The 26,968-nt window shown below is 36.7% G+C and overlaps 2 protein-coding genes across 11 annotated transcripts in view; one reads left to right on the top strand and one right to left on the bottom strand.

Moving 5' to 3' along the window:
- PDSS1 (decaprenyl diphosphate synthase subunit 1) overlaps nt 1-17,253 on the top strand; it is a 42,266-nt gene extending 25,013 nt beyond the window's left edge. The window contains exons 8-11 of one of the 2 annotated variants that reach the window (XM_045857748.1): nt 6,016-6,096; nt 6,192-6,305; nt 12,053-12,133; nt 16,804-17,253. In XM_045857748.1, coding sequence (XP_045713704.1) covers nt 6,016-6,096; nt 6,192-6,305; nt 12,053-12,133; nt 16,804-16,944 — 417 coding nt within the window. In that variant the 3' untranslated portion in view covers nt 16,945-17,253. Of the gene's footprint in view, nt 1-6,015; nt 6,097-6,191; nt 6,306-6,666; nt 6,851-12,052; nt 12,134-16,803 lie in introns of those variants that run through there. The other variant, XM_045857749.1, reaches the window with a different exon arrangement.
- Nucleotides 17,254-18,279: 1,026 nt separating this feature from the next.
- ABI1 (abl interactor 1) overlaps nt 18,280-26,968 on the bottom strand; it is a 118,811-nt gene continuing 110,122 nt past the window's right edge. For 5 of the 9 annotated variants that reach the window (XM_045857738.1, XM_045857740.1, XM_045857745.1 and 2 more), the window contains 3 exons: nt 25,685-25,771; nt 21,926-22,111; nt 18,280-19,144 (listed from right to left, as the gene is read on the bottom strand). In XM_045857738.1, coding sequence (XP_045713694.1) covers nt 18,969-19,144; nt 21,926-22,111; nt 25,685-25,771 — 449 coding nt within the window. In that variant the 3' untranslated portion in view covers nt 18,280-18,968. The remainder of the gene's footprint in view (nt 19,145-21,925; nt 22,112-25,684; nt 25,772-26,968) is intronic. The other 4 variants (XM_045857741.1, XM_045857743.1, XM_045857746.1 and 1 more) reach the window with 1 other exon arrangement.

The raw sequence follows: 26,968 nt of genomic DNA, 5'->3' as shown, positions 1-26,968 counted from the left end.
TCCTGCATTTGTTTCCCCCCTCTTCTTCCTGAATGTATGTGGGTGCATGTGGCCTGTAGTGACCTATCTTCCTACTGCTTTGTTTTCAAAGGTCCGGTTTTCCACTACAGATATTTAGGTGGTCATATCTGTAGAATGCTCTACTTTTTGGCTATGATGCTGTTATCTAATGTACAGATAGACCTGATTCAGATTTGCCAGTTGTCCTAATACTGTCATAACACATGGAAACAATTTTTTTCTGGTCCCAAGATCTAATCCACGTTCTCATGATGCATTTGTTTGTCATAAATCTTTAGTCTCTTTTATTCTGGAATACTTATCCTACTACTAGTGATGTTGACTTTGGTCACTTAAATGGGGTGATACCTGCCATGTTTCTTCACTTTCAAGTTCAAACTCAGTCTCTGGTTTTAGCATCTATTTATAATTCTTCCTTGAGGCAGTTTTTACTAGGCTAGATGTCAAATGAGTGTTTCCCTCCCATGAGTGGAATGAGCGGGTTCCCTCCCATTCTAATGGAATAATAATTCCATTATTCCTCCACATCTCATTCCTACAGTTGAGTTGGTATTTTAGTTTAAGGACGATTTTGCCTATGTGGACTCTTGGATTGTTATTTTATTCTTTGGATTATAATACTTTGTTATTTGTATATTTTAGTGCTCAATTGTCCCATATTCGGCCAGCAGGGAAGGCCCTTTAAGCTGGTTCCTGTGTCCAGCTAACATCACCCTTCCTTCTTTCAGCACTTCCTTCATCTTGTCCTTCCCAGCACTGGGACCCATCATTTCTTCAAAGAGCCCTGGTGCCTTTTGGTGGAAAATGGTACTTAGAAACCAAGATCTGGGTGCTAAGCATTCCCAATGGACAGAGCAGAAAATACCTGTCTGTATAGCATATATGGATATGTGTATATCTTTTTCTACATTCACCTAAATGTATTTAAAACCATGAAGTAGCATACTGATTGCTCCAAAGCCATCAGACACCTCAGGATTCATGATTTATCCCAGCATTGTCTTGCCAGAATGCAGCTCCCTTCCCCAACAGTGAGAAAACCAGCTCCCATTCTCTACAATACCGTTATTTCACTCAATCCTAGAATATGCCACAGGAGCTTAAAAATTAAAACTCACACTTCTTTGAAAAACAAACTGAGTAGCCAGAGATTAGTGTTTGTTTAGTTTCTTTAGCCTGATGACAATATAATCAAAATTCTGTATTCAGTGTTATCTTTCTCCCCTGTTCCACTGTGGTTATGTTATTATTTGAAATTTAGTTAAGTGCTTTTTTTTTCCATGTTAAGGGTTCCCTCCCATTCTTTCCATTTAGTTTTTTGATTTTGAGGTTATTATTGTTTTGAGCATGAAACATTAACATAGCTCCAGAAGTCAGAACCATACAGAAAGTGAACTGCCTCTCCTCCCCTTTACCCTGTTCCCACTCCCCATCGTTTCCACCCACCCTATAAGAAACCAGTCTCATTGGTTTATGGTTCTTTTTACACAAATGAGCATATGCATGTATGTTATTTCCCCTTCTTTCTTGCAAAAAGTAGTATGTTATACCACTTTTTGTTTTGCTTTTTCACCTTGCTTTCTTCAGTTAACAATATATTATGGAAATGACTCCATGTTGATTTGTAGAATCTTACTCATTTTTTCACTTTTTTTAATATAGTTTATTGATTATGCTATTACAGTTGTCCCGTTTTCCCCCCTTCACTCCCCTCTACCCTGTACACCCTCTCCCACCCATATCCCCCCCTTTAGTCATGTCCATATGTCATACTTATAAGTTCTTTAGCTTCTACATTTCCCATACTATTCTTACCCTCCCCCTATCTATTTTTAACCTACAATATATGCTACTTATTCTCTCTACCTTTTCCCCCGTCTCCTCCTCCCACTCCCCTGTTGCTAACCTCCATGTGGTCTCCATTTCTGTGGTTCTGTTCCTGTTCTAGTTGTTTGCTTAGTTTCTTTTGGTTTTGCTTTAGGTGTGGTTGTTAATAATTGTGAGTTTGCTGTCCTTTTACTATACATGTTTTTTTCTGTATCTTCTTTTCTTAGATAAGTCCCTTTAACATTTCATAAAATAAGGGCTTGGTGATGATGAACTCCTTTAACTTGACCTTACCTGAGAAGCACTTTATCTGCCCTTCCATTCTAAATGAAAGCTTTGCTGGATAGAGTAATCTGGGATATAGGTCCTTGTCTTTCATGACTTGGAATACTTCTTTCCAGCCCCTTCTTGCCTATAAGGTCTCTTTTGAGAAATCAGCTGACAGTCTGATGGGAACTCCTTTGTCGGTTACTGTCCCCTTATCTCCTGCTGCCTCTAGGATTCTCTCCTTCATTTTTACCCTGGCTAATGTAATTATGATGTGCCTTGGTGTGTTTCTTCTTGGGTCCAACTTCTTTGGGGCTCTCTGAGCTTCCTGGACTCCCTGGAGGTCTATTTCCTTTGCCAGAATGGGAAAGTTCTCCTTTATTATTCAAATATGTGTTCAATCTGTTGCTTTTCCTCTTCCCCTTCTAGTACCGCTATAATTTAGATGTTGGAACGTTTAAAGATGTTCTGGAGGTTCCTAAGCTTCTCATTTTTTTGAATTCTTATTTCTCCATTCTTTCCTGTTTGGTTGTTTTTTTCTTCCTTCTGGTCCACTCTATTGTTTTGAGTCCCAGTTTCCTTCCCATCACTATTGGTTCTCCGTGCATCTTCCTTCATCTTTTTTATGTTAACCTGCATTTTTTCATCTAATTTGCACCCAAAATCAACCAATTCTGTGAGCTTCCTGATCACCAGTGTTTTGAACTGTGCATCTGATAGATTGGCTCTTAGTCACTCAAAAGGATGAGTCCTGGGGCATTGATCTGTTCTTCTGTTTGAGACATGTCTCTCTCTCTCTCTTTTTTTTTTTTGGTCTGGTCGCTCCTATTATGGTGAGGGGCGGAGCCTTAGGTGTTCACCAGGGCTGGGCACCCCAGTCGCTAGATTGTGACGTTGTATGTGGGGGCGGGGGCGGGAGGGAACAATGGTGGTAGCTCCGTTCTCCTGGGACCTCAGTCCCTTCTCTGAGATCCTGGGTTGTGTGCTCTGCCCTGGTCCACAATCGCCGCCTCACTGGGTCCGCCAGCTGTTGCTTGCATACTCAGGGTCCACCCGCTGCAATCTTGTGCGCCCCAGATGCCTTACATGCTCCCGGTTGCCTAATGCGCCCAGTTCTCCCTGTTCTCTGAGCGCTGCAACCCACGCCCAGCTGCTCCTCTCCGCCCCTCCAAATGGATGAACGGGTCTACTTCAACTTCTTGGCTGTCCCACTTCCATTCAGATAAATTCTCTGTCAGTTCTGGGTGTTATTCTGCCTCTAAATTGTTGTTCTTATCTTGGTTGTGCATGGAGGTACGGTGCGTCCACCTATGACTCCATCTTGCCGGAAGTCTCAGAATCTTACTCATTTTTTAAAAAGCCACATCGTATCCCATTGTGTGGACTTACCATGATTTACTCAGCCACTCAGGCATTAAGGTTTCCAGTAGTTCGCAATTACATATACTACTACTACAATGATTGACCTTGTGTAAATGTGTTTTTGTATTGCTAGAGGTGTACCTTCAGGGTATATTTCAAGGTATTTATAGATGTCGTTTTGAGAAAGTTCCCTCCATGTATGTTGCACCATTGTGCCTTCCTACCAGCAGTCGGTGAGAATCTCTTGCCGGTTTCCCATCAGCCTCAGTGAATGTGTCGTAAGATGTCAGTTTTTGCCAATCTGATGACAGATGGGAACTGGTATTGCAGTGGAGTATTAATTTGCATCTCTGCTTTCAGGGTGAAGTCAAACATCTTTTCAGATGCTTAAGAGCCATTTTTATATCTTTAATTTTTATGAATTGTCAGTCCATGTCTTTTGCCCATTTTCTGATGGGTGTTTAGTCTTTCCCCCACCTCAGTTTTAAAGAGTTCTTCATATGTTAATAATATTAGCTCTTTATCTGTGATATTATGTTGCATATTTTTCTCCCAATATTTTCAGTTGGTTTTCAACAATAACCTATTTTGATATTTTTTATGTAATGGTGGAGCTCCAGTAATCTCCACAATTTTTTAATAAATAAGACTACAATACATATATGTATCTATCAGAATATATATCTTAACTTACAATGGCACAAACACACACTTCAGAGATGGAGATGCTTGATAAATATCAATTGCTATGGCCCTCCTAATCTTTTTGAGACAAGGCTCCTGAGGGTCTTACAAGAGGTGTGGCCCTCCCCAGAAGGATCCCCATGTGCACACCATCACCTGGTTGTGGACCTGCCTCCGACTGCACAGCTTCCCAAGCTCCACTTTTTTCCTTGATCATTCCACCCACTTCCAGAAAGACATGCAGCATCCCTCCTCTGGTGCCAAGAACAAGCCATGTCCCTTTCATGTCAGCACACTTCCTATCTGGTTTTACATTGTTTCTGATTTCCTAGTTGGATAGAACAGATCCACAGTCCCTACTTGGGTTGGGGAGTGAGGAGTGATCTTTACACTGCAGTAGTCGAAATCTGAGTAGAAACGTCCCTTCACAGCTTGTAAGGCAGAAGCTGCCCACTAAGAAGTAGCTTGGTGGTGGATCAGCCACCATATGTGAGCTGCAAGCAGGCAATGCAGACCTCAAGAGCTCTATGCTTACGTGGGCACATTACTTGAGCCCCTAAAGCTTCTGTTTTGTTGCCCATGAACAGCAGCATGACAAAGGAAGAGAATAGTCTCTGGAGCCAGACAGTTTGGATCCAAATTCTGATTCTAACACAGGGCCACAGAGGGAGGGACAGAAGTCAGGGAACGGGGTTATCATCAGTGACCCGTTACAGAAAGAAGACTGGAGAACCCATCTGGCTTTCTCAGGGAGGATACTGTCTTTTGTTTCCTAAAAAAACGCACCTGGGCCTGCTTAGCAGAGCAGCAGGAACTGCACTCAGGTGGCCAGTGCCAGCTAGTTTTTTGGCTTTATTTTTTATTTTTTATTTTTTGAGTTTTAAGAACAACTTAGCTAAAAGTCTTATATCTCCCCCACTGGAAAGGAAAAAAAGAAATACAGAGGAGACTAGGACAAGTGAAGATCCTTTGATAATGAAAGAAGAGTATGTCTGAAGCATGAGGCTTGAGGCTATTACAGACATACCAAGAAATAACTGCATTTCAAAAATAAGTGAAATCACTAAAAACTTATTAAAAGGACTACAAATAGGGAAATTCATATATGGCAGCATTGTGTGTATGATTATATTAGATGCCTATCCCTAAAATAAAGGCTACCTCAACAGAAAAATAACAAAGCCAACCATTGGGACAACTGTCAACTGCTAGAAGCTAGCATTTCACATAGTGGCATCTCTTTTGCATATCAAAAAGTTAACCAGCAGAACTGGTCTGGGGTAGCTGGGTTTTTCCTAAGCAGTGGGAAAGGGCTTATCCTGTGAAAGAAGGGAGGGACTAGATAGTTTTCTTAGAATTTAAGAAAACAATCTGAGATTGAAATCCTTTCATTAAAAACACAGGTATAGCTGACCCATGAATAACACAAGTTTGAACTGTGCAGGTCACTTATATACAGATTTTTTTCAGTAAATATTGAAATGTATTTGCCTTATGATTTTCTTACCACTTTTCTCTAGCTTCATTGTAAGAATACAGTATAATACATATGTAAAATATGTCAATCAACTGTTTATGTTATTGGTAAGGCTTTGTTCAATAGTAGACTATTAGTAGTCAAGTTTTAGGGGAGTTAAAAGTTATATGTGGAGATATATATATATATTGGACTGCCTGAGGGTCAGCACCCACAATCCCACGTTGTTTAAGGATCACCTGTACTTGTACGTGTTTGGCTTCCAGATAGTATTTCCTGGTTGTCTGTAATTTAGCCTCACTGCCTCCGAAGGGAACAGGTGTGATTCCTTCCATGCAGTGCTAGCTGCTTATCTGAGAATCCTCTTTCTATTTCAGGTCTCTGTCCTAGGATGTCCCGACCCTGTGGTACATGAGATTGCTTATCAATATGGAAAAAATGTGGGAATAGCTTTTCAGGTTGGTCTGCTTTGTGGCCTGTTAGTACCGTGGGAAAGGGTGCCCGTGATGTTAGGATGGTGGTGTTTACAACATTCTTTTTGTCCTTTCATTAGCTCATAGACGATGTACTGGACTTCACCTCCAGTTCTGACCAGATGGGCAAACCAACATCAGCTGATCTGAAGCTCGGGTTAGCCACTGGCCCTGTCTTATTTGCTTGTCAGCAGGTAGGTTTTACAGAAGTCCCTTTGACACACTGCTTTGTAGCCCTGCAGAACCTGTATCTTCCAGGCACAGCTGATGGAAAGGTATAGATAAGGAGCAGTCAGGTAAGAGACCTCAGATCTAGATCTGATCCTGACTCTGCCTGAGATTTTGCGGCCAGTCATTTTACTTCTAAGTTTTTATCTGTTTTCTATCTGTAATACTGAGAAGATTACAGCCTTCCTGCTAGGGTTGTTGTGAGGTTAACTGAGATAATATTCATGGAGATACTTTGTAAACTAAGTGCTGCCTGCATTTAAGGTAGTATGATTATTTCCATGTATTTGGCACACTGACAAGGTGGTTTCCACATCTTGATTATAGGACTGGACTTTGGGTGTGCCTCAGAACCCCTTAAAAAGGCACAGAAAGGGCCTCCAAGCTAAGAAATTGTGAGAAATTCTCCAGTTCTAGAAGTTTAATGGGACTGTTTGCCGCTCTCAGAGAGCCTCGGCCACTGCCTCAAAATGTCAAGAAATCAGTGGAATGCACTGCTAGAACCACACAGTTCCTTCTTCCTTCAGATTGAGGGGCTGTCAAATTAAGGAAGTAAGTAAAACTGCCTTTATATTCTCAATATGGGTGCAAAGCTCAGGAAACCTCAAAGACACTGCAGTGACATTCAAGGCAGACGTTTTCAGAGCTGCTCTGGAACCTGGCCACATTGCTTTGGCTGTGCCAAATGTCATTTGGAGTAAGTGGGACATTGGCTGGTATTTGGACATCTTTTTAATATATTTCATATTAGTACTATTTAATTTATTATTTAGCAAAGCAGTAAGATGTTCATCATCATGCCATGAAATTAAAAATTAGCTCTTCGGTCTAAAATTTTAGTAACTTTTAGTCTTTTAGAGATTTTGCCTCTTATTTCTCAAAATTTACCAAGATAAATCATGTCTTTCATAGAACTCTGTTTCCATTCGGATATTATAGAAACCAGTGACCTTGCTTTCAATCAGTTTCTGACCGAAAAAAGAGAGCTCATCTGTTTTCTACTATCTAGTAGAGCCATAACCAGGTCAGCTCTTCTCAGAGGAGGAGGAAGGCTTGGGGGGTTGGGCCAGGTTACCTTGGGCAACACACTAGTGGACAGCAGTCAGCTGAGGAATGAGGGCTGTGAGATGTGGGAGCATTTTGTGGGAACAGAAGACCTCATTACCAGGCTCCATCCTCTCAACATTTTGAGGCAGAGGTGAGAAGTGAAGGGTGCTGTAAATGGGTCTTTTCTCCTGTTGAGAGTCACTCGCCAGCCCAGAATTCAAGAATATTAATACATGTGCCAAGTTCTGACAAAAATTTATAAAATTCCCTTATGTATATTAAAGCATGAATGAGGAACATTTTATTTACCATTAACCCACCAAAAAAGCAGAGGATTGGTGAGCCATGTAAAAGTGAGTCCGATATTAGAAAGATCAGTCATTAGCTACCCATCTATACAAGAAAAACTGATCTGCTGCTCAGTCCCTGGTTAGTGTATGTCAATAAAGAACAAGAAGATAGCCCTGGCTGGCGTAGCTCAGTGGATTGAGCGTGGGCTGCGAACCAAAGCATCACAGGTTCGATTCCCAGTCAGGGCACATGCCTGGGTTGCAGGCCATGGCCCCCAGCAACCACACATTGATGTTTCTCTCTCTTTCTCTATCTCCCCTCCGTTCCCTCTCTAAAAATAAATAAATAAAATCTTAAAAAAAAACAAACCTAAAAAAAAACAAAAAAACAAGATGGACTGAGAGCCCTGAGATTCTGCCAGCTGACTAAAGATTCCTTTAGTTAGGCTCTGAAGTTACCAAGATGACTAAGGAACTGGTCTTTCCTAAAGCAGCTTACAGTCTACTGAAAAGCAATCTCAATTATAAATGATTGTCATGAGCTCTATGGTACTAAGTTAACAGCTGAGTCCTACCTTAAACCTTGAGGTAATTGAGAACAGATGACCGTTCTGATTGTTTCACTATGAACATATTTCAAAAGGAACAAATTAGCTTTCTTCTACACAGAGGAATGACTAATTGTGCCTTCAGATATAGTGGGACAAAATCAGGAGGCAAATGGACCATTCCTACATATCAATTTATCAGTAATCTACAAGAGATTGAATATGCTATTTTATAAAAGAACAAGGAAAAGGAACAAAGCTTACAGTGCCCCAAACCACAGTTTTCTGTGTATTTCACTGGGAAAACCCAGCATCACGAGGCACACACTCACCCTCACCAGACAGCACTTTTCCCATCTGCCCATTAGGCAATGGGAGAGGGAGCTAAAAGACACATTAAAGCCTTAGAAAAGGGAACACAGAATGAGGCAGAGCAGGAAGTGACTCTGGACAGGACCTGTTTGCTAAGTAGACTGATTGTTCTTTCTCGTGACACATGGGCCAAAAGTTAGTGAAGTATGTATTTATAACTTGTTCTCAAATAAAACATCAAGTGTAGGCTCTGAGGATTACACTGTCAAAAGAGGCCAGAAATTTCCTCTTGGCCAGAAATGTGTTTAGGGTAAAACAAGTTCCAAAAATAACACTGAATGTGTAGTATCTCCACTTAATGAAAATGCACTGTTTTCATAGTTTGCAAAGGATTCTTTTATATATTGTCTCTAATCTCACAAATCCTCTTTCATTGAAGGTATAATGTCCATTCTACAAATACGAAAGTGATGCTCAAAGATGGCCAAAATTTAACATACGGTAAATGGCACAGCAAGCAATTCAACACTCCAAGTCTTCTAAGACCAGTATTCATTTTAGTACACAATGTAGTATTACTACTGCTGCTAGAAAACCTAGTACCTGAGGAGCTTGTCTGGTCTCCATTAGGTCTTCCCAGAGTAGGAACTGGTGTGCTGGCACTGAAAAAGCACAGATGACACTCACAAAAGCGTCTCCATGTCAGCTTTCATTATTTGTGATTAACCTACCCATTTAGTGAAGTGCTTAGTTATAAGACGTCTGGACTCTTTTCCCATAGGCAAGTGAGCTTTGTTTGCAGATTAGAAAAATCCATGTCTTGAACTTTTCCATTTGTGAACACCAAGTCTCACTGGACCAAGAAAATCAACCTTGGGAAACAGCTTTTCCTTGTTGACATAGCATTGGGAACTTGGCATTTGTTGGACCTAGCAACTTGATAGAAACTTCCTCTCTGGAATTCACTATTTTTGACATCTCTCTGAAGGGGTTTCTTAACAACAGCTGGTATAGAGTGTTTAAGAAAAGTTGTGGCATTTTTAAAGAAATCCCAGTGATGACAAGGTCCTTCCATAAACATGTATGTGTTTTCTTTAAGAACAAAAACCTCATGTTAAACTTTAACAATATAGGTCTCGGGTTTGAAATCAGAAAAAGAATGGAAGTGTGTGTGTGTGTGTGTGTGTGTGTGTGTGCACGCGCGCGCGATAGAGAGAGAGAGAGAGAGAGAGGCGGGGGGGGAGGGAGAGAGAGAAGGAGGGAGGGAAAGAGAGAGAGAGAGAGAGGGAAACTACATTAGTGTGTTCTCAAATGTCCTTTAAGAGATTTTTTTCTTTCTTCTGGTTCTCATCCTCATTTGCTAAGTCACCAGAGCTAAATGCCAGCCTGTAGCTGTACTTCCAAATGCCATCAACATCACCAGCCCCTGCACCAGCTGCACAGGCTTCTGCTGTTGTGACTTAAGAGTTACTCAAGTTTTGTTTAAGCTCACTCCAACGTACAGATCATCTTATAGTTTAGTTCATGGTATAGTTTAGGTTTCACAGAGGTAGAATCTGATTCATCCATAGCCAGTTTTCCTACTCTTAAAAATAGAGACTGAGAAACTCACTTTTCACAAAAACTGCAGGAAGGCGACTGTTCTTCCTGTTATGTTCCTCATTTCTTCTCTACATACACATGAAGGAACAGAGGAGTTTCAAGGGGAAGAGTTTGATATTTGCATAGTAAAGCTGAACACCATACATGTTTCAAAGGATGGAGATATTCCCACTCAATGCAAATTTTTTTCAAATTCTGCTTTCGCAGTGCTTTTCATAATAAAAGGAATCAAAAAACCATCCAATCTGCACATTTTACCACACTTGGTATTGAAGAAAAAGCTCATAGCTATAAACAAAATGATGGCACCAGATGCCCAGGACATTGTCACATCAGCTTTGAGGATACCACCTTTTAGAAATCCAATCTTAGAATGTAGTATTAATAAACTAAGACAAATGCCTTTTAACCTCTGTTAAATTTTGTGGTTAAATTTTTTTTACCACTAACATTGACTGATTTGAGCTTCCCTGATTTGTTTCCTGTAAACCTTAAATCATTTGATTCTTAAAACACAAGTAACTAAAGCAAATTACTGGTTTTTATTAAGAACTAACCAGTTGCTGGCTCTTTAAATATTATGAGCATGTTCTGACACACACTTTGCTCTGAAAGGAACATTCTTAATTCTTCATCTGCCATCGTCTGGTCGAGGTCTGTTTGTGTCTTATTTTTAGTTCTGGTATTACTAATGCCGTGGTGCTGGTTGCAGAATAACAACTCATTTCACCCATCAGGCTTGCCACTAGGGAAAAGCTGGCAACTGCTGTAAACACTGACATGTCCAAACCCAAACACATCACCTTACCCCGTGCTGTTTGAGCTACCGGATTTGAAGTCCTGTAGTTCAGCTCCTCCATGACACAGATGAGGCGGCAAGGAACCAAGAGATCAAGGAACTCACTTAGCTGTAGCAGCACCAACACTGGAGCTCGCATCTAGAAAACGAAGTGACTTGGTGTCCTGGATTCCTAATTCTGGCAGTTGCAACAATTCCCTTACATTGTTGCTAAGTATCATAGAACAGATTTTTCTCATCAATGCCTTTTGTGCCTGTTTTTTTTCCTCTTATTACCATCAGTTAACTCTGTTCTTTATAATTTACTGCAGTAACCTGACTAGTATTTGTACCTCTCTCTCCTCTAATTCAATGGTTTTTGACCTTGGCTGCACAATAAAACATGTAGGAAGTTTTTAAAATCCTGATGCTGGTGCCAAACCCCAAGCCAACATAATCAGAGTCTTTGGGAGCAGATCCGAACAACTCTATTATAATCCCCCCCCCCCACCCCCAGGGATTCCAGTGTACAGTCGGTGTTGAGTACCACTGCTTTAGTCCAGTCCATTCCAGGAGCTGCTAAGGCAGAGCTCTGCTCATAATGCACGCTGCTCAGAAACCTCAATAGCTTTCAAGTCACTCAATTTAGTACTACAAGTAGAGTGCCTAATTGCCACCCTCATCCTCCACCAGTGGTTCTCAGAATGACAGCAGACACCACCAGAATCAGCATCATCTGGAAACTTGTTAGAAATGTAACCTCAGGCCCACCCCTACTGAATTAAAGACTTGGGGGAGAAGCCCAACAAGTCTGTAGTGACTGGTGCAACTCAAAGTTCAAAAACCATAAAAAAAGTGAGGAGACTTTAGAGATGTACTTTGTTCCTTCTCTTTCCTACTCAGTACTGGACCAACGATAGAACAGAACATCATCACGAACACTGCACCAGCCCAGTCACTGGGCATGGAAAATGGATGTCTTTCTTAGTTCTGATTCTTTTAATTACTGCTTAAATTACCATAATTTACTGCTCCCCTACATCATATGATCACCTTTTCTCCCCCTGTTGTTAGTAGTACTAGACCCACTTGATTCTGCCAGGAGCAATAAACAGATCTTCTTTCTTTGTGGTTAGTTCCCAGAAATGAATGCTATGATAATGAGACGGTTCAGTTTGCCAGGAGATGTGGACAGAGCTCGACAGTATGTACTACAGGTAAGAAAATATTATTTTAAAAAGAAAAAAGGCAACAGCAAGTACAATGTGGAAAAGTTCTTTTTCAACCAAGTAACAATAACATTAAATTCTAGATATAAGACCAAGATTTGACAAAAATTAAGAAGGAAAAAATTGTATAATTCATTTTTCTTCCAGAATTTTTCCTAATAATTCACGTTTCATTGGCTTTGGTAAGAATTAGACATTAACATATTTTGAAATCTACCCAAGTGATTCTAACACGCAGTCAACACGCAGGGTTGAGCCCCACTGGTTTGGAACCAATCTTCCCACATCCCATCAGTGCAGCACAACAATGCTCCCAGTCGCACAGACTTGCCTCCGCCCTGGTCCAAGCCCTCACCCTTGCTGCATAGATAGACTAGAACACCAATCTACTCAAAATTGGTCTTTTCCTACTCCATCCTATATAAGTGCCATAAAGGTCTAACTACAGAAATGTTAAGCCCTGGCCAGGCAGCTGAGTTGGTTGGAGCGTTGTCCCGTACACTGGAAAGGTCGCAGGTTCAATTTTCAGTCAGGGCATGTGCCTGGGTTGCATGTTCAATCCCTGTTTGGAGCGTGTACAGGAGGCAACTTATCGATGCTTCTCTCTCACACTGATGCTTCTCCTTCTAAAATCAGTAAAGATACTTTTACGTGAGGAATAAAAAAACTTAAAAAATTAAACCAACATAGGCAAACTAAACTATTTAGCCTTCGGAGCTATAAGCCTATTTCAAATATATTGACACATATCCTCAGAGCTTTTCGGTTGAAGCCAGATTTTTTCATGTATTTTCAGTTTTGATAACTATCTTTTGAGAATGACCTGTTTTTAAGAATATCCCAATCTAAAGTCACTTGAAACCAATCGATATAGTTAATGAGATGGAGCGAGCAAACAATTTTTAGTAAGTAAATATGGCCTCAGATTTATAGTTAGTCCACTGCTTGAAAGAATTCCAAATAATTACTTTTCAGATTTTTTTAGATTTCTAAAAAGCAGAAGCCCTCCAAGAATATAGTTCTCTTTTAACTCTATACTGTTAAGCATTGTAACTTGCTATGGGTCACCACCTTTTTGGAGGGCACTTTGGGAGTACTAGTAAAAACCTCAATCTAAGCCCTGGCTGGGTGGCTCAGGTGGTTGGAGCTTCATCCTGTGTGCCAAAACGTTGTGGGTTCTATTCCTAGTTGGGGCATGTATGGGAGGCGGCCGATTGATGTTTCTCTCCCCATGTTCTTATTGCCCCCTTCCTCTAAAATCAATGAAGCATGTATATCCTCGGGTAAAATTTTTAAAAAGAAAAAAACTCAGTATGAGAAGGGGCCGTAGCTGATAAAGAAGTTGCTATGCCCGGGAGAGGTTTTGGCTTCAGAAGTAATAGTACATACTGAAGGCAAAAGAGAGAAGTGTGACTGAAGGGAGAAATTAATTGTAGCTCTTATGCAAAACACTAAAGTCCAGCAAGCCTAGACATAAATGCACTTAGAAAACCCACAGAATGTCTCTAAACAAATTCTCCAAAGATCTCAGTTCTAGCTCCCTTTCCACCCATAGAGCCTCCTAATCGCTATTTCCTCATTAAATATGAATGGACAAGTAAGATTTATTTAGTAGGATTACTAAATAGTTGATTAAAGTTTGCTGAATAAAAAGAGAAAAAGATGAACAGAAATAAAGAGGAAAACTATAATTCAGGGGATTCAAAAATAATTGCACTCATAAAACAAGAACAGGATATTACCCTTAAACAATGAAAAGGAACAAACTCTCAAATTTCAAATGACTGGAAAACTAACTCCTAAGAGTTAGAACATGGAATTGAAGAAATCTTCCAAAAGATAAACATCAGGGGAAGATAATGAGAAGAAGCTCCTAAGACCATCAGTAAAATCATGTAACAAAACCAGAAGGCAGTGAGCAAGGGCTTCCAAGTGATGAGGAAATATTTTAAACCTATAATTCTATATCCAGTCCAATAACTCTGAAAGCAAAAAGTCACTATCACACTTAAGAACTAAAACATTGGCTTCCAATACACATTTTCTGGATAAATTATTTATGGATGTATTTCAGCAAAAGAATGAAAACACCAAGAAAGAGGAAGATGTAGGTACTAAAACCAAGAATTCAATTAAAAACTCATCCTGCAATGGCAGTTGTAAAAGAGCTAAAAACAAATATAAGCAACAAATGGAATGATTAAGGCATTAGAAATGTTAGGAATCAGGAGCACCTTTTCCAAAGAGGAAGAAAAGGAGGCAAGTACATTCAGAAATAGGCTTCTGTAGAACAGTAAGGCACAGCAAACTAAAACGCACTGTATTTTGTATCAGTTGGTAGAGTATAGAAAATCAAGAGGCCCTTCAACATGTTAGGAATATTCTACTTTCAATGACAGAGGTATTGTGAACTTGGAATTATGGAGAAGGAAATAAAGTTATTGACTTGATTATATAGTAAACATTTTTACATTATGGACAATGATACTTTATTAGCGTTCAGCTTTTAGAAAGAACCAACATAAAAACATGATTACAGACTGGAATGCAAACCTAACTATGGTGTTATGGTACAGTTCAAAGCAAAAAGAGAGAGACTTCTAGCCAAGATGGAGGTATAGTTAGATATACTTTGCCTCCTCACACAACCAAATGAAGGACAACAAATTTAAAAACAAAAAATAAGCAGATCGGCCAGAAAATCCAACTGTATGGAACTCCAACAACCAAGGAGTTAGAAAAGAAACATTCATCCAGACTAGTAGGAGGGGCAGAGATGGGCAGCCGGGCTGGAGAGTACTCTAGGTGGTAACTGGCGGACTGCGCAGTTCCACATTTGCCTGAGGATAAACTGGGAGGAACAACTGGGAAGCAATACAGACTATGTAACCCGGGGTTCCAGTGCAGGGAAATAAAGCCACAAAACCTCTGAATGAAAAAAAACCTGTGGGGGTTGAAGAGGCAGGAGAGTCTGTTAGAGAGAGCCACAGGGTCCTAGAATGTACACAAACCCACCCACCTGGGAATCAGCACCAGAAGGGCCCAATTTGCTTGTGGGTAGCAGAGGAAGTGACTGAAAACGGACCAGGAGCTCAGCAAGTGGCATTGTTCCTTCCCAGAAACCCCCAGCATACAGTGCCACCACACAGCATGTGGGTTGCCTTGCCTTGACAAATACCTAAGGCTCCACCCCTTACTAGGTAACAGACACACTGAGACAAAAATATATGTCCCCAGTGAAAGAACAGATCAAAGCTCCAGAAAAAATATAGCTAAGTGATGAACAGATAGCCAACCTATCAGATGCACAGTTCAAAACACTGGTAATCAGGATGCTACAGAAATGGTTGAGTATGGTTGCAAAATAGGAACAGATTCACAGAAATAGAGATCACATGGAAGGTTATCAGTGAAGAGAGGGAAGAGGATGAGAGGAGAAGAAGGTACAGGGAATAAGAAGCATAAATGGTAGGTACAAAATAGACCAGGGAAGGTAAGGAACAGTATGAGAAATGGATAAGCCAAAGAACTTATATGTACAGCCCATGGACCTTATATGAACTAAGGTGGAATGCTGGTGGGAGTGGGGTACAGGATGGAGGGGAATAAAAGAGAGAAAAAATGGGACAACTGTAATAGCATAATCAATACATTTTTTTAAACAAAAAGAACAGAAGCACTGGTTTCCTCATCTCAAAGTCAGAAGGTGATGCTACATGATGGGAAATGTAATCAATAGAAGATCTAAAGGCAGCAATACAGTTGTTCATGTGGAAATAATATAATACAATAATTAATAAATAATGTAAGAATAAACTGGCATACACACAACTGTAAACCGACTTTTGTCCTACACTGTATAATCAAATTTGGATCACAGGAGAAAGGCAATAGATAGTAACTAAAATCGGCAATTAAGAAATAAAAACCAATGTGTAAAAAAGCTGGTACCTTTAGAAAAAGAGAGCTGTTGATTTTCATCATCAGCTCTTATGTACATTTTTGTTAGGTACATGGGTTTTTTTTTTAACTTTAGATATTTCTCATTTAAAAATTTATTGTATATGGAAGGAGATCTGACTTGGGGTGGTGGTGAACACACAATACAGTATACAGACGATGTGTTGTGAAACTGTGCACCTAAAACCCATATAATTTTGTTAACTAACAAGTATCACGCCAATAAATTGAAAAAGGGAAAAGTTATTATATAGATATTTTATATGAGTAGAACTTTAAAAAAATTAGTAGTTAAAAATAGATTGCTACTTACAGGAACAATTATAAAGAACACGTGGACAGTAAGAAGAGGGGGTGGAAACAGGGGAGGGAGGTGGGGATTGCCGGCGTGGTGGGGAGGGGTGGGGGGAAAGGCAGAAAACTACTTCAACAACAATAAAAAAAAAAATACATGTCTACTCAATATTAATAAGTTAGTTGCTTTCCATGCTAATAGAGTAAAAATTTGTTTTAGTTTGAGAAAAGGACCTAAAAGAAGTAGGCAGAGGATGCTAGAACTATGAGTTGAAGAGAAAACTTTAGAAAGAGTTGGGCTATTAACTAATCTAACCTCAAAAATAGGTTTTAATTCACTGTAATGAATTTAAAGAGTTGATCCAGTAAGTAAAATGCATCTGTTCTGTTTCTGTATCTCATAGAGTGATGGTGTGCAACAGACAACCTACCTCGCCCAGCGGTACTGCCACGAAGCAATAAGAGAGATCAGTAAACTTCGACCATCCCCAGAAAGAGATGCCCTCATACAACTCTCAGAAACTGTACTCACAAGAGATAAATGACAAGGCTTTCTGTTATTTCTGGCAGCTATTTTACCAGACTGTGCCTAAAGAATTTTGTGGAATATACTTTGCTTCATGTGCAGATAACCAAAAATCATTTTTAAAAGTAATTTCAACCTTAATGATGGGCATTTCTTTTTTTTGTCAGTTTTTCAGAAAAGTTTTAAAATAATTAAATCATTTGAAACTCATTCTAGTCCTATGAATTCTAATTGAAGTATCTTGATGGTTATATGTGGTATTGTTTACACTGTTAATATTCACATGTAAAGCCATTACACAAATAAATAATCAATGTTAAAATTCAAATGGTTTATCTTGTTTCACCATAGGAGTAAATGTCAAAGAACTGTGAGGTCTACATTTTAATCAGAATTAGATTTTAACAGTATCCAAAACTTCATATTGGAGAATGGTTTATTATAAAAGACTGTACATAAAATTTAGATGAGTTATATACAAAACTGAAAAAAATGAAATGAAAACAGTAGCTTAGCTGATCACTAATGATATGAAATCATGTTTAAAATTAACAAGGCAAAATGCATATGCAGCAGTCAAACTGATTTGATAGCAATGGTCTTTAATTCTCAGAAACATGTTTTGCACTAATCTTACCATTTACTATACTGTTATAGGTCTGTAACACCCAGTACATAACTGTAATTTGAAATCCAAACAATTGCTCAATACACAGAAACCCACACTTGAGTGCTCTACTTTAATATCCTAAGCAATACAGATTTATACACAAAAGAAATATCCCTCTAAACTTCCCTGAAATTAAGAGACACAGAAAGTGCATGTGTTGCATTCCAATTAAGACAATACAAATCTGTTGGTCATGTATATCGCTGTTCACTGGTTAATATATGACCCACCTTTTCCCCAATTATTTAAAAAAATTTTATGTTGCTAGTGCCAGGAATAGATTAAATAGTGCCTATTCAAAAATCAATTGCATCCATTTCTGCAAAACAGTATGTAAAAGATACTTATAATCTCTCTTCACTGAACAGCAGCCCACTGGAAAACTGAAGAACTGATAAGAGCAATCCTTAAGAATTTTACCTACAGAATGTGTATACTTTTATACACTTTCTTAGTTCTGAAAAGTTACTTTAGAAAAGCAATTAAAAGTAGATTTACTTGTAAATAACCACCTCAGATTTTAAATCTGCAAAAATCAGTCACATTTGATGTTGGGACAGGTTAAGGCTAAAATTTTTTTTCCAAGTTTATATATTGAGAAAATAGAACCATAATTCTGCAATAAATCAGTATCTTTTATTTATTTTTCTTAAAAGTAAATCAATGAAAGAAAGGACAAAAACCTTTGGTTCACTTATGTATTTATGAATGGAAAAAATTTATAATGCAAATTCACTCATTAAAAAACTCAGGTACAAATGACATTACAAGTAACCCTTTTTTTGTTTGTTTTGTTTCACATGGAAACCTTAGGGACTCGATTCATTTCAAGATATCTAAGTACGAGTACTCCAAGAAAATATTACACAAATCGGAAGCATCTTGGATTTTTAAAGTATATTTCAATACATAAATTTGTATGCATGCTTTGAACAAATATAGTTATATTTCAAGAATGAGGAGTCTAAACAAAATGTATGACCAGCACCAGCATTTAAGTTTCTGATTTTAATATTAGTCTGACATAGCATTAGTAACCATGCTGCACTGAAACATGTAATGGTACAATCTGAATCACGAATTGTTAAATATTATACCCCACATCCCCAGAATATTTAAGCTGGTCATAAAGTTAACATTGTGTAAGTAAATATATAAGCATAATCAGTTGTGGACAGCATCTTGTATAAATTGCTGTTTAGCAATACACAAATTGCCTCAAAAGATTTATGCTTACAGGTAGACATTCAATTATACCAATAAAACAGCATGTTCTGAAAATATGGGCACATTTTAAAACAATCTTGTTAACCATTAATAGTCCCACGTTATGACTGAGTAATAATAAGTATCTACTTTAAAAGCAAAAAAAATTAATCAGTATAGTGCATGATTGATTCAACATAGTTCCCAGGGAACAGACCAGTCACTCGATTGCAGACTCCTTCATACCAGCCATCATCATTCTTCTTTATTACATAAATGATTGCACCCTCCATGAATGATAGCTCATCATCCTTATCTTTTGTATAATCATATATTGCCACAACTATGGAGAAAAAGAGTTGAAATAACAAGTGAGTGCACTATATCCAACATTCAATTGCATTTTAAAATGTAATGCCAATTAAATCTATAGTATAACAAAACCAACTATTTTTATGAATAATCTTAACTCTTACATATACACATATAGGTAGACGAGTGACCAACCACGTAAGCTAGAGAAATCAATAGTTCTCTACCAATCTATTTAGGGAAGATCTCTGAATTTTAGGATTTATTAAATAGTTCAATTATTTTGTCCAAATATCTACTAAGTGCCAACCATGTGCAGAACATCATTTTTCAAAATAACTATCAGGGAAAGCTGACTGGCCAATTAGTAAACCAGCTAATTGAAAATACACATATCTGAAGATAAACATCATCTACTCACCCAAGAAAAAATATTCATGTAATATGGGGTTATATTTAGAATTATGTTATAGAGTATTTATATACTTTAAAGGTCAGCAGGAGAAAAAAACTAAGACTTAACTATTGCAGTTCTTTAGTTATCTGTGATTATTTTGAATTTAAAATATTCACTCTCTTTGCAGTGTTGTAGAAAAAAAAGACATTGAAAAATTACTAGTTTTCTAAACTACTAGTTCATGAATCTATCCCTTCATCCTGCCTTTATAGCATAAGAATTGTGAAATTATATGTAATTTTCTAGTAAATGTGAAATGGTATGTGATACGGATATTTTTCATTGATTTGCTTCGTGCAGTTTTTCTTACAACAGAGTTCTTAAGACATTTAAAATGTTCTGGAACTTTTCCCCTACGAAAGGTGGCTATTCCCCATAATTTTTCTGAATTAGGGAATTACAATAAGAAGAGACCTAAAATACTAACTGATAGCATCATTTGCTAAATTAGAATAGGCAGTCTTTTTTCCCCTTTATAAAATGCTGTATTAAGTAAACTCAACAAGCCCACTCCCCTCCATTTTAATGCTGCAGCAGCAGGATCATAGTACTGTGATTACAAGATCAATGACATGTAAAATCATCTTAAAAAAAACATAAAACATAAATAATATTAAATTATTATCCTGCTATTATTTTTGTCAAAAAAAAAACACAAGAAAACTGATTGCTAGATATAGTAAGGAAAATAATATAATTAAAAGTCAACTATTAATTATTAATTTGTCAATATACTTGTTACTTTTGGTTTAACTTTGATAACATTAATTTCTTTGTACTCAGTCACAATGAGTTAATTTTGAGTGTTACAGACTTTTAAACTAATCGTGACAAAGGCCTGACACCCTCAAAGTCATTCAGCAGAATAAAAATTTTATTTCCTCTTGTCCTTATTTCCACTTACAAAGGAGCTGGTAAACATACCAAGCTCAATTAATAATGTTTCAATTTTCCAAGTCCCCTTTGTAAATGAAGCCTCCCCTAGCCCAATGCACATATTCTCTCAGTAACTCTTACTGTTGAGCATTTGACCATTAGTAATTTGATGTCCATTTTCCTCTCCAGGATCCTAATTCATACATGTATAATCCTACTAAATATCAGCTTTTTGGTTTAGAATAGGGGTCTGCAAACAATGGCCCATGGCCAAATTCAAATCACTGCCTTTTGTGTAAATAAAGTTTTACTGGAATACAGCCACATCCACTCACTTGTTATTGTCTATGGCTGATTTTGTGCTATAACAGTGGCATGGAGCAGTTATGAAAAGAGACTACGTGGCTGGCAAAGTTTTAAACATTTCATTTTGCAATATATACAAATATTGAACCATTAGGTTGTACACCTGAGACTAATATAATGTTATGTCAATTATATCTCAATTTTTTTAAAGCATTTATCTAGTCATTCCCCTCCCCGCCCCCAAAATTGTGATGATCCCTCATTTTAAGACTCATCATTTCAAACTGGGAAGGTGTTTTTTATTCATCCTGAGTTACCAACTGTAAAAGTAAACAGTACATTTACTTTTACCTATGTATTCAAAACTTGGGCAGGAGAGAACAGGACAAGTCTCAAAGGTTACCGCTACTTGCTTAATTAAGGTCAGTTAATCCAATACAGCCAATGGAAGGGAATAGATTTCAAATGCAATCAAATGTGATCACCTAAATTATAAGCATCTTTCAGAACACTTTTTTGTGTCTATACAAATACAGATTTTTAAATAGCACATAATTGCATGAAAAAGAGCAAACTCTAAAAACAGGATTTGTTTCCCACCCACTATTTCTTAATAAATAATTATAGTGATTGTCAGGCAAGTTAGGTCTATTTGGACATTAGAATTATACATATATGTAACTTCATGAAATAATGTTCTAGTGATTATTTTCTTTTTTATAAGATCAACTAACTGAAAACCTTAAGTTAGACTTTTTCTCATGATAATCCCAAACAATTTTAAAATACTTAGCTATGAAAGGTTTCTATTTTTATTATAAGAGCTTAGAAATTTTGTTTTAAATCTTTACTAATTACATGATGAGTAATATGGTTTCACTCCTTTTTTGTGTCTTAGTTGTTTCATCTATAAAATGCAGACAGGCAAGTTAACCTCCAGCTGGAAGCACTGTCATTTGAAAAAGCATATCTAACATTATACTTTTCATTTAAAATATAAAGAATGCTCTCTTTACACTGAAAATGTATAGGAAACAAGGTTTAACTAAACCATCTTGACTAGTAAAATCATTCAAAAGGTTGAGAAACATTAGATTAGACGTTCTTTATAGCTCTAAATTCTATAATTAGGTTATTTTCCTTTACGCTAATTTAAACATAATTGCACCTTACCTTTCTCAATATAATTCTTGGGGGCCCAAGCAGGATCCCCATCTGCATATGGATCATTATACTGAACTACTGCAGCCTCCTCGTCTTCATAATCCACAGGAGGTGGTGGTGGCGGAGGTGGAGAGTCATCAAACATGGGAATGTCATCTGGTGGAGGTGGTGGTGGTGGAGTTGGACTATCAGCAACTAAAAAATTTCAAATAATTAATATGAATCAGGAACTAGACTAAATAGAAATTCATAAATTAAAAGAATTTAAGAAAGCTCTAATTCATATACAGCATGCACTATAATAAAACATGCAATGATTAGAAATAAAAGCTTGGTATGTTAAAGCTTCCACTACTCTTAAAAATAATTTCCTGTAATAAAATGAGCTAAAAATGAAAGTATTAGGAAGTACTACAAAATAACAAATGCAGGAGGTTAGGAAAGAGTATCTCTTTTTATAAGAATTATAGGAGTAAAGAAGTTTCCTTATTCCAAGACTCAGGTCAGGATAAATGTCACTCTTTAGTTAGCCTGGCTCCTTAAATAAGCCTTATGTCACTTTTCTCATTTGGATAACAATAAACATTATCAATAACATTACAATGAATAGTTTTATAACCACTCATTGTATATATTCATGTCCTTGACTTCAGCTTTTAATATCTTTAATTCCCCAGAAATAGGTGTCCAGTGGGTAGATATTTAATTTTATTTGTTTTAATGGAGAAAAAAAAAATTGGTGGCATTAGGTCTGCTTCTATGTATAGGTTTTCTATTCTTCTCTGTAAATTTTCATATGAGAAAATTAAAAATTCCAAACTAGTAGAAAATCTCAATGAGTATTTTAAAAAATGGTTGTATTCATAATAAACATTTATAATGTAGATAGCAGGTTAAGATTTCTGCCTTATTGCTAGTAAAATATAAGCACAAGATGAGAGGAAGGCCATATCCTAAAGATCCATTCTGAGAATACATCCACAACAAAGATTTTAAAAATAAAGTATTGTGGTAAGGTAATTAAAACAAACAAATACACATAAAGTAACTTATATCATGCAAAAATAAAAACAACTCATACCTCCAATTCTAGATGGTTATGGGATGTGTCTGTGTGTGATTTAAATAATCAAAAGTGTAAATGACTAGAACTCTGTCACTGAGCTATTATGACACCAGGCAACAAATGCTCCCAACACTAAGGAATTCAAAACTGGTACACAATTAATTCTTAATTTAAAGACATATGAAAGTGTTTGATACAAATTAATATGAAAATTACATGTATCTTCAGGGAAGAAGTTTAGAATACTAACTCAAATGCCAATTTCTAAGGCTATTTGTATGATCAAAAGAGGCAGTCATTATCTGTCGTGTAATACAGGTTTTAAAGTTTACCCTATTTGGAATAATGTGCTGAGAATATAACCAAGAAATCAAGATTTAGAACATTTGCAGATGATGGCCCTATTTCCACTTCAACTCTGTGAATTTCTACTTTACCCTGTTGAAGAATGCAAAGGGCTATTAGAAAACAAGTCCTGTGCGGCAATGTTCATTCTGATAGGTTTACAAATTATTCTTCTATTGAATGTTTTATTTTTCCCATTAATAACCCTTAAAGCTTTCCATTATTATTGAGAGGAGAAGAAAATGGGTACAAATCCATGCTGACATCAAAGAGCCACAGCTTATGTTCTTAATTTGGATTAATGTATAAATTATGGTTTGCCTTAAATCCCTAAATTGCATTTACTCTTGATTTATGTGTAACTTACTAGTTTAATGTTTTCACTCAATTATCTTTCTGTCCAACTACCATGAATCTACATTGGCTTATCTTCAATCTATATATACATAGGGGCAGGAGCCTGGTCAATCCAGTTATCTATGCATAATACTTTACCTAGCACCCTGTGTTAGTTCAAAAATGCTTTCTGATAGCAATCCTAAACATATCTTAAACTGAAACATATTTATTGGTAGGTTAACTGCTACATGCATTCATTATCACCAACTTTGAGTTGATGGAACAATACTTAAGCAACTAAATATTTAAGAGAACACAAAATAATTTGTATTTTATATAACATTTAAGATATTGATGATACTCAGTTTCTCACCAACGTTCCTAACATGCTTTCAAAGAAGATAGATGGCAAATAAAGTTGGACATTCTGCAGCACAAAAATAATAACTGACTGGCTCAAGTTCATCTGTTTGATGAAAGGAACTAAACTAGTACCATGTGCCTCATTAGCAAAAACCAGGCATGTCTAGAATGTACATTTAACTCTTGAATTTCTATTTAAAGTTACCAAAAAGCTTGTCAATAAGCTCTGGACCCACTAAATGGTTGCACAGTATGATTAGTTTTAAATAGTTTCTAAAAAATTCATGGCTGTAAGGCAGTTCAAAAGGTTTAACTGGTTTAGGTTTTAAACTCTTACAGATTTAAAGACCAACAATTTACCCTTATTCACTTAGTTTTAAAAATAAGATTCACTTATTTTTGTTATTTAAATACAGAATTTTCAAACAAATTTCAAGGTTGGTTTACACTAGAAAACTTCAATATTTTGAAACTACAATGTTTATAAAAAGTCCATTAAATTATGTATTTCTTTCAGGTAGGTACTTTGTCTTAGACTATGTGTATTACTCCCAAAAGAACAGCACATAATGCTAAATTAACAAATATTTAACTGGAAGAAGGGAGGAAATAGTTCGTACAACACAAGGTCAGCAAAAGCTGAACAATAGAATTTGCTACAATGTATTCTCCTCAAAGATCAGGTGAGTTACATATTTGTTCAAACCATTCTGAGATTTATTTGGGTGGTCATGGTCCCAAATAAAGTAAATTACTACTAGACCACCTTACCTTACTATCTTAATCTCAAAAGCTATTTTGGCATAATAAAATTTTGTAATAGTAGTATTCTTCATTTTGCCAAATTAACATTCACTATGATCATGTAACTAGGAATATACATCTTCCAGAACCTCAAAGTAATCAGACAACAATATAAACTCTGTATCCTAATTAAATTTGTATATTTAAAATAACTTTCAAAACTCTGACTTTCCTTCAGAGAAGTCCTTAAAAAGATGACAGATTTGCATGCACCTACATGTAGCTAGCCAAAACATGAAGAGGGCTCTATAATGACCATCACTTATATAGATAGAGAACATGATATAATTTATTTATTCTTGCAGGTTCATTCTTATTTTAACAATGAATCTTTATATAGGTTAAAAATAATTCATGTATCAAAATCTGGCCACAAACCTTTTTCTAAAAATTTTTTGTAACTAAATAAAAAAAAAAAAAAAACCCTGTCCCAATTACATAATAAAATTAATCTCACAGTGTAGCAATCTATATCTTGATGAATTTGGGGAAAACTAAACACAAAACGTTTTCTTTCTAATACCCCTAATAATTATTGAAAGCTAGTAGTTTCAATACAACTTAAATTTTTGTGTTCGATTATCCTTTCCTTAAGAGTCTGCAAAGATCAGATTTCACATTTTAGATCATGTAAATTACCTAAAGTTACAGTTTGGAAATTTATATAGGTCAGTATCATGCACAAGAGAAAAAACTGAAGACCGTGCTCTTCAGTTTCAATAACATATCTGCACTGCTTTCAAGGTAAGATTAGCTTCTCAACAAGAGTAAGGAAAATGATGACTCATCAGCCATGCATGCTATAAGGAGAGAGCCTCTACCCTTTGATAGCTAAGTTTTTCCAAACTTACTGTTTTCCTGCACCCTGGCCACGAAGCCTGTGAGAGGTATCTGTGGAGTCAACTGAGGCATAGGGGGAGGAGGTGGAGCAATAGAAACTGATAGCAACAACACAGTATGGGGAAGTAAAACAGATAAAGGAAAGAAAAGGAAACAAACAAAAAGCAGAAGTCAGTTACAAGGACCACAAACATAAGTATGCAAAGAACAGTCTGCAAATGAAACAAAACAAAAAACAAAACAGAAACCTGCAGACCCTTCAAGTTCATTACACACAAGAAAATCTAAAGCTAGTTGTCCTTATTAGCCAATTGGTTAATTTTATTAAAAAAACAATCATTTAATCCTAATGTTTTATTGGTTGGGGAAGATTTAAGTTTACCCTCACATTCACTTTCATGCAATGGAAATTTCAAATTCTAAAGCTTAAAAAAAGTTAACAGCGAAATACTGATAGAGATTTCTATGATACCGTATCTTTGCCATATTTCTATAACCTAACAGGTTGGTCTACCATTACGATAATGTTATAAATTAGAACCCAAATAAATATTGGTAAAACAAATATGTTATGAAATAGCTATTTGTCCCATATAAATTATTACATTATCACAGGTTTCCTTTAAGAACAGTTCTTAGTTTACATATATATATACACACACAGATCACACACATACATGAAAATTTACATACAGCTCTCTAGGAAAAACCCTTGTTTGTAAAACAAGGTTATTATTACTCTTTAAATTGAGAATTTTAAAGAGAGCACTCCTAATTTTACTAGGGAATAGGAGTGCTCCACATACCATGTTAGTTGTTTGTGAGTTTTAGGGAGTAAGGTATCTCAAAAGTTACCTTCTTTCTTTTTATCACTGTTTTGATAAAGGAAACCTGATTTAACAATAGTTTAAAATATGTAATTACCTGCATTTAAGTAATTTCTAAAAAACCACTGAGTAGCTAGAAACATATCCCAAGTTCTTTGTGGAGAGGACATAATTTATACGAAATACCAAATGTTCATGTGCACAACAAATGTATTAAAAAACTGTTAATAAACTAAAAGTAAATATACAAGCTTACCACTCAGTCTCATTTTAACAAGACAGTAATTTCCAAAAACTGCTCAAAAGAGTCAATAGGAATGAATCACAAAATTCTGTTTACTGGTAATCACACAAAGTTAACAGCACTAAACTAACAGAGAAACACAATTTATTGTTTCCCAAGATTGGTGTAATTGAAGGGTTGCTTCAATTAATCTAATTTTAAAATTTTGTTGGTAAGCATAAAAC

Source organism: Phyllostomus hastatus, unplaced genomic scaffold (assembly GCF_019186645.2).
Source record: "Phyllostomus hastatus isolate PE091 unplaced genomic scaffold, TTU_PhHast_1.1 phas_scaffold_1674, whole genome shotgun sequence".
NCBI classification, from domain to species: Eukaryota; Metazoa; Chordata; class Mammalia; order Chiroptera; family Phyllostomidae; genus Phyllostomus; species Phyllostomus hastatus.
Note: the sequence above shows the minus strand (reverse complement) of the source record. Positions and strands in the feature narration are given on the sequence as shown.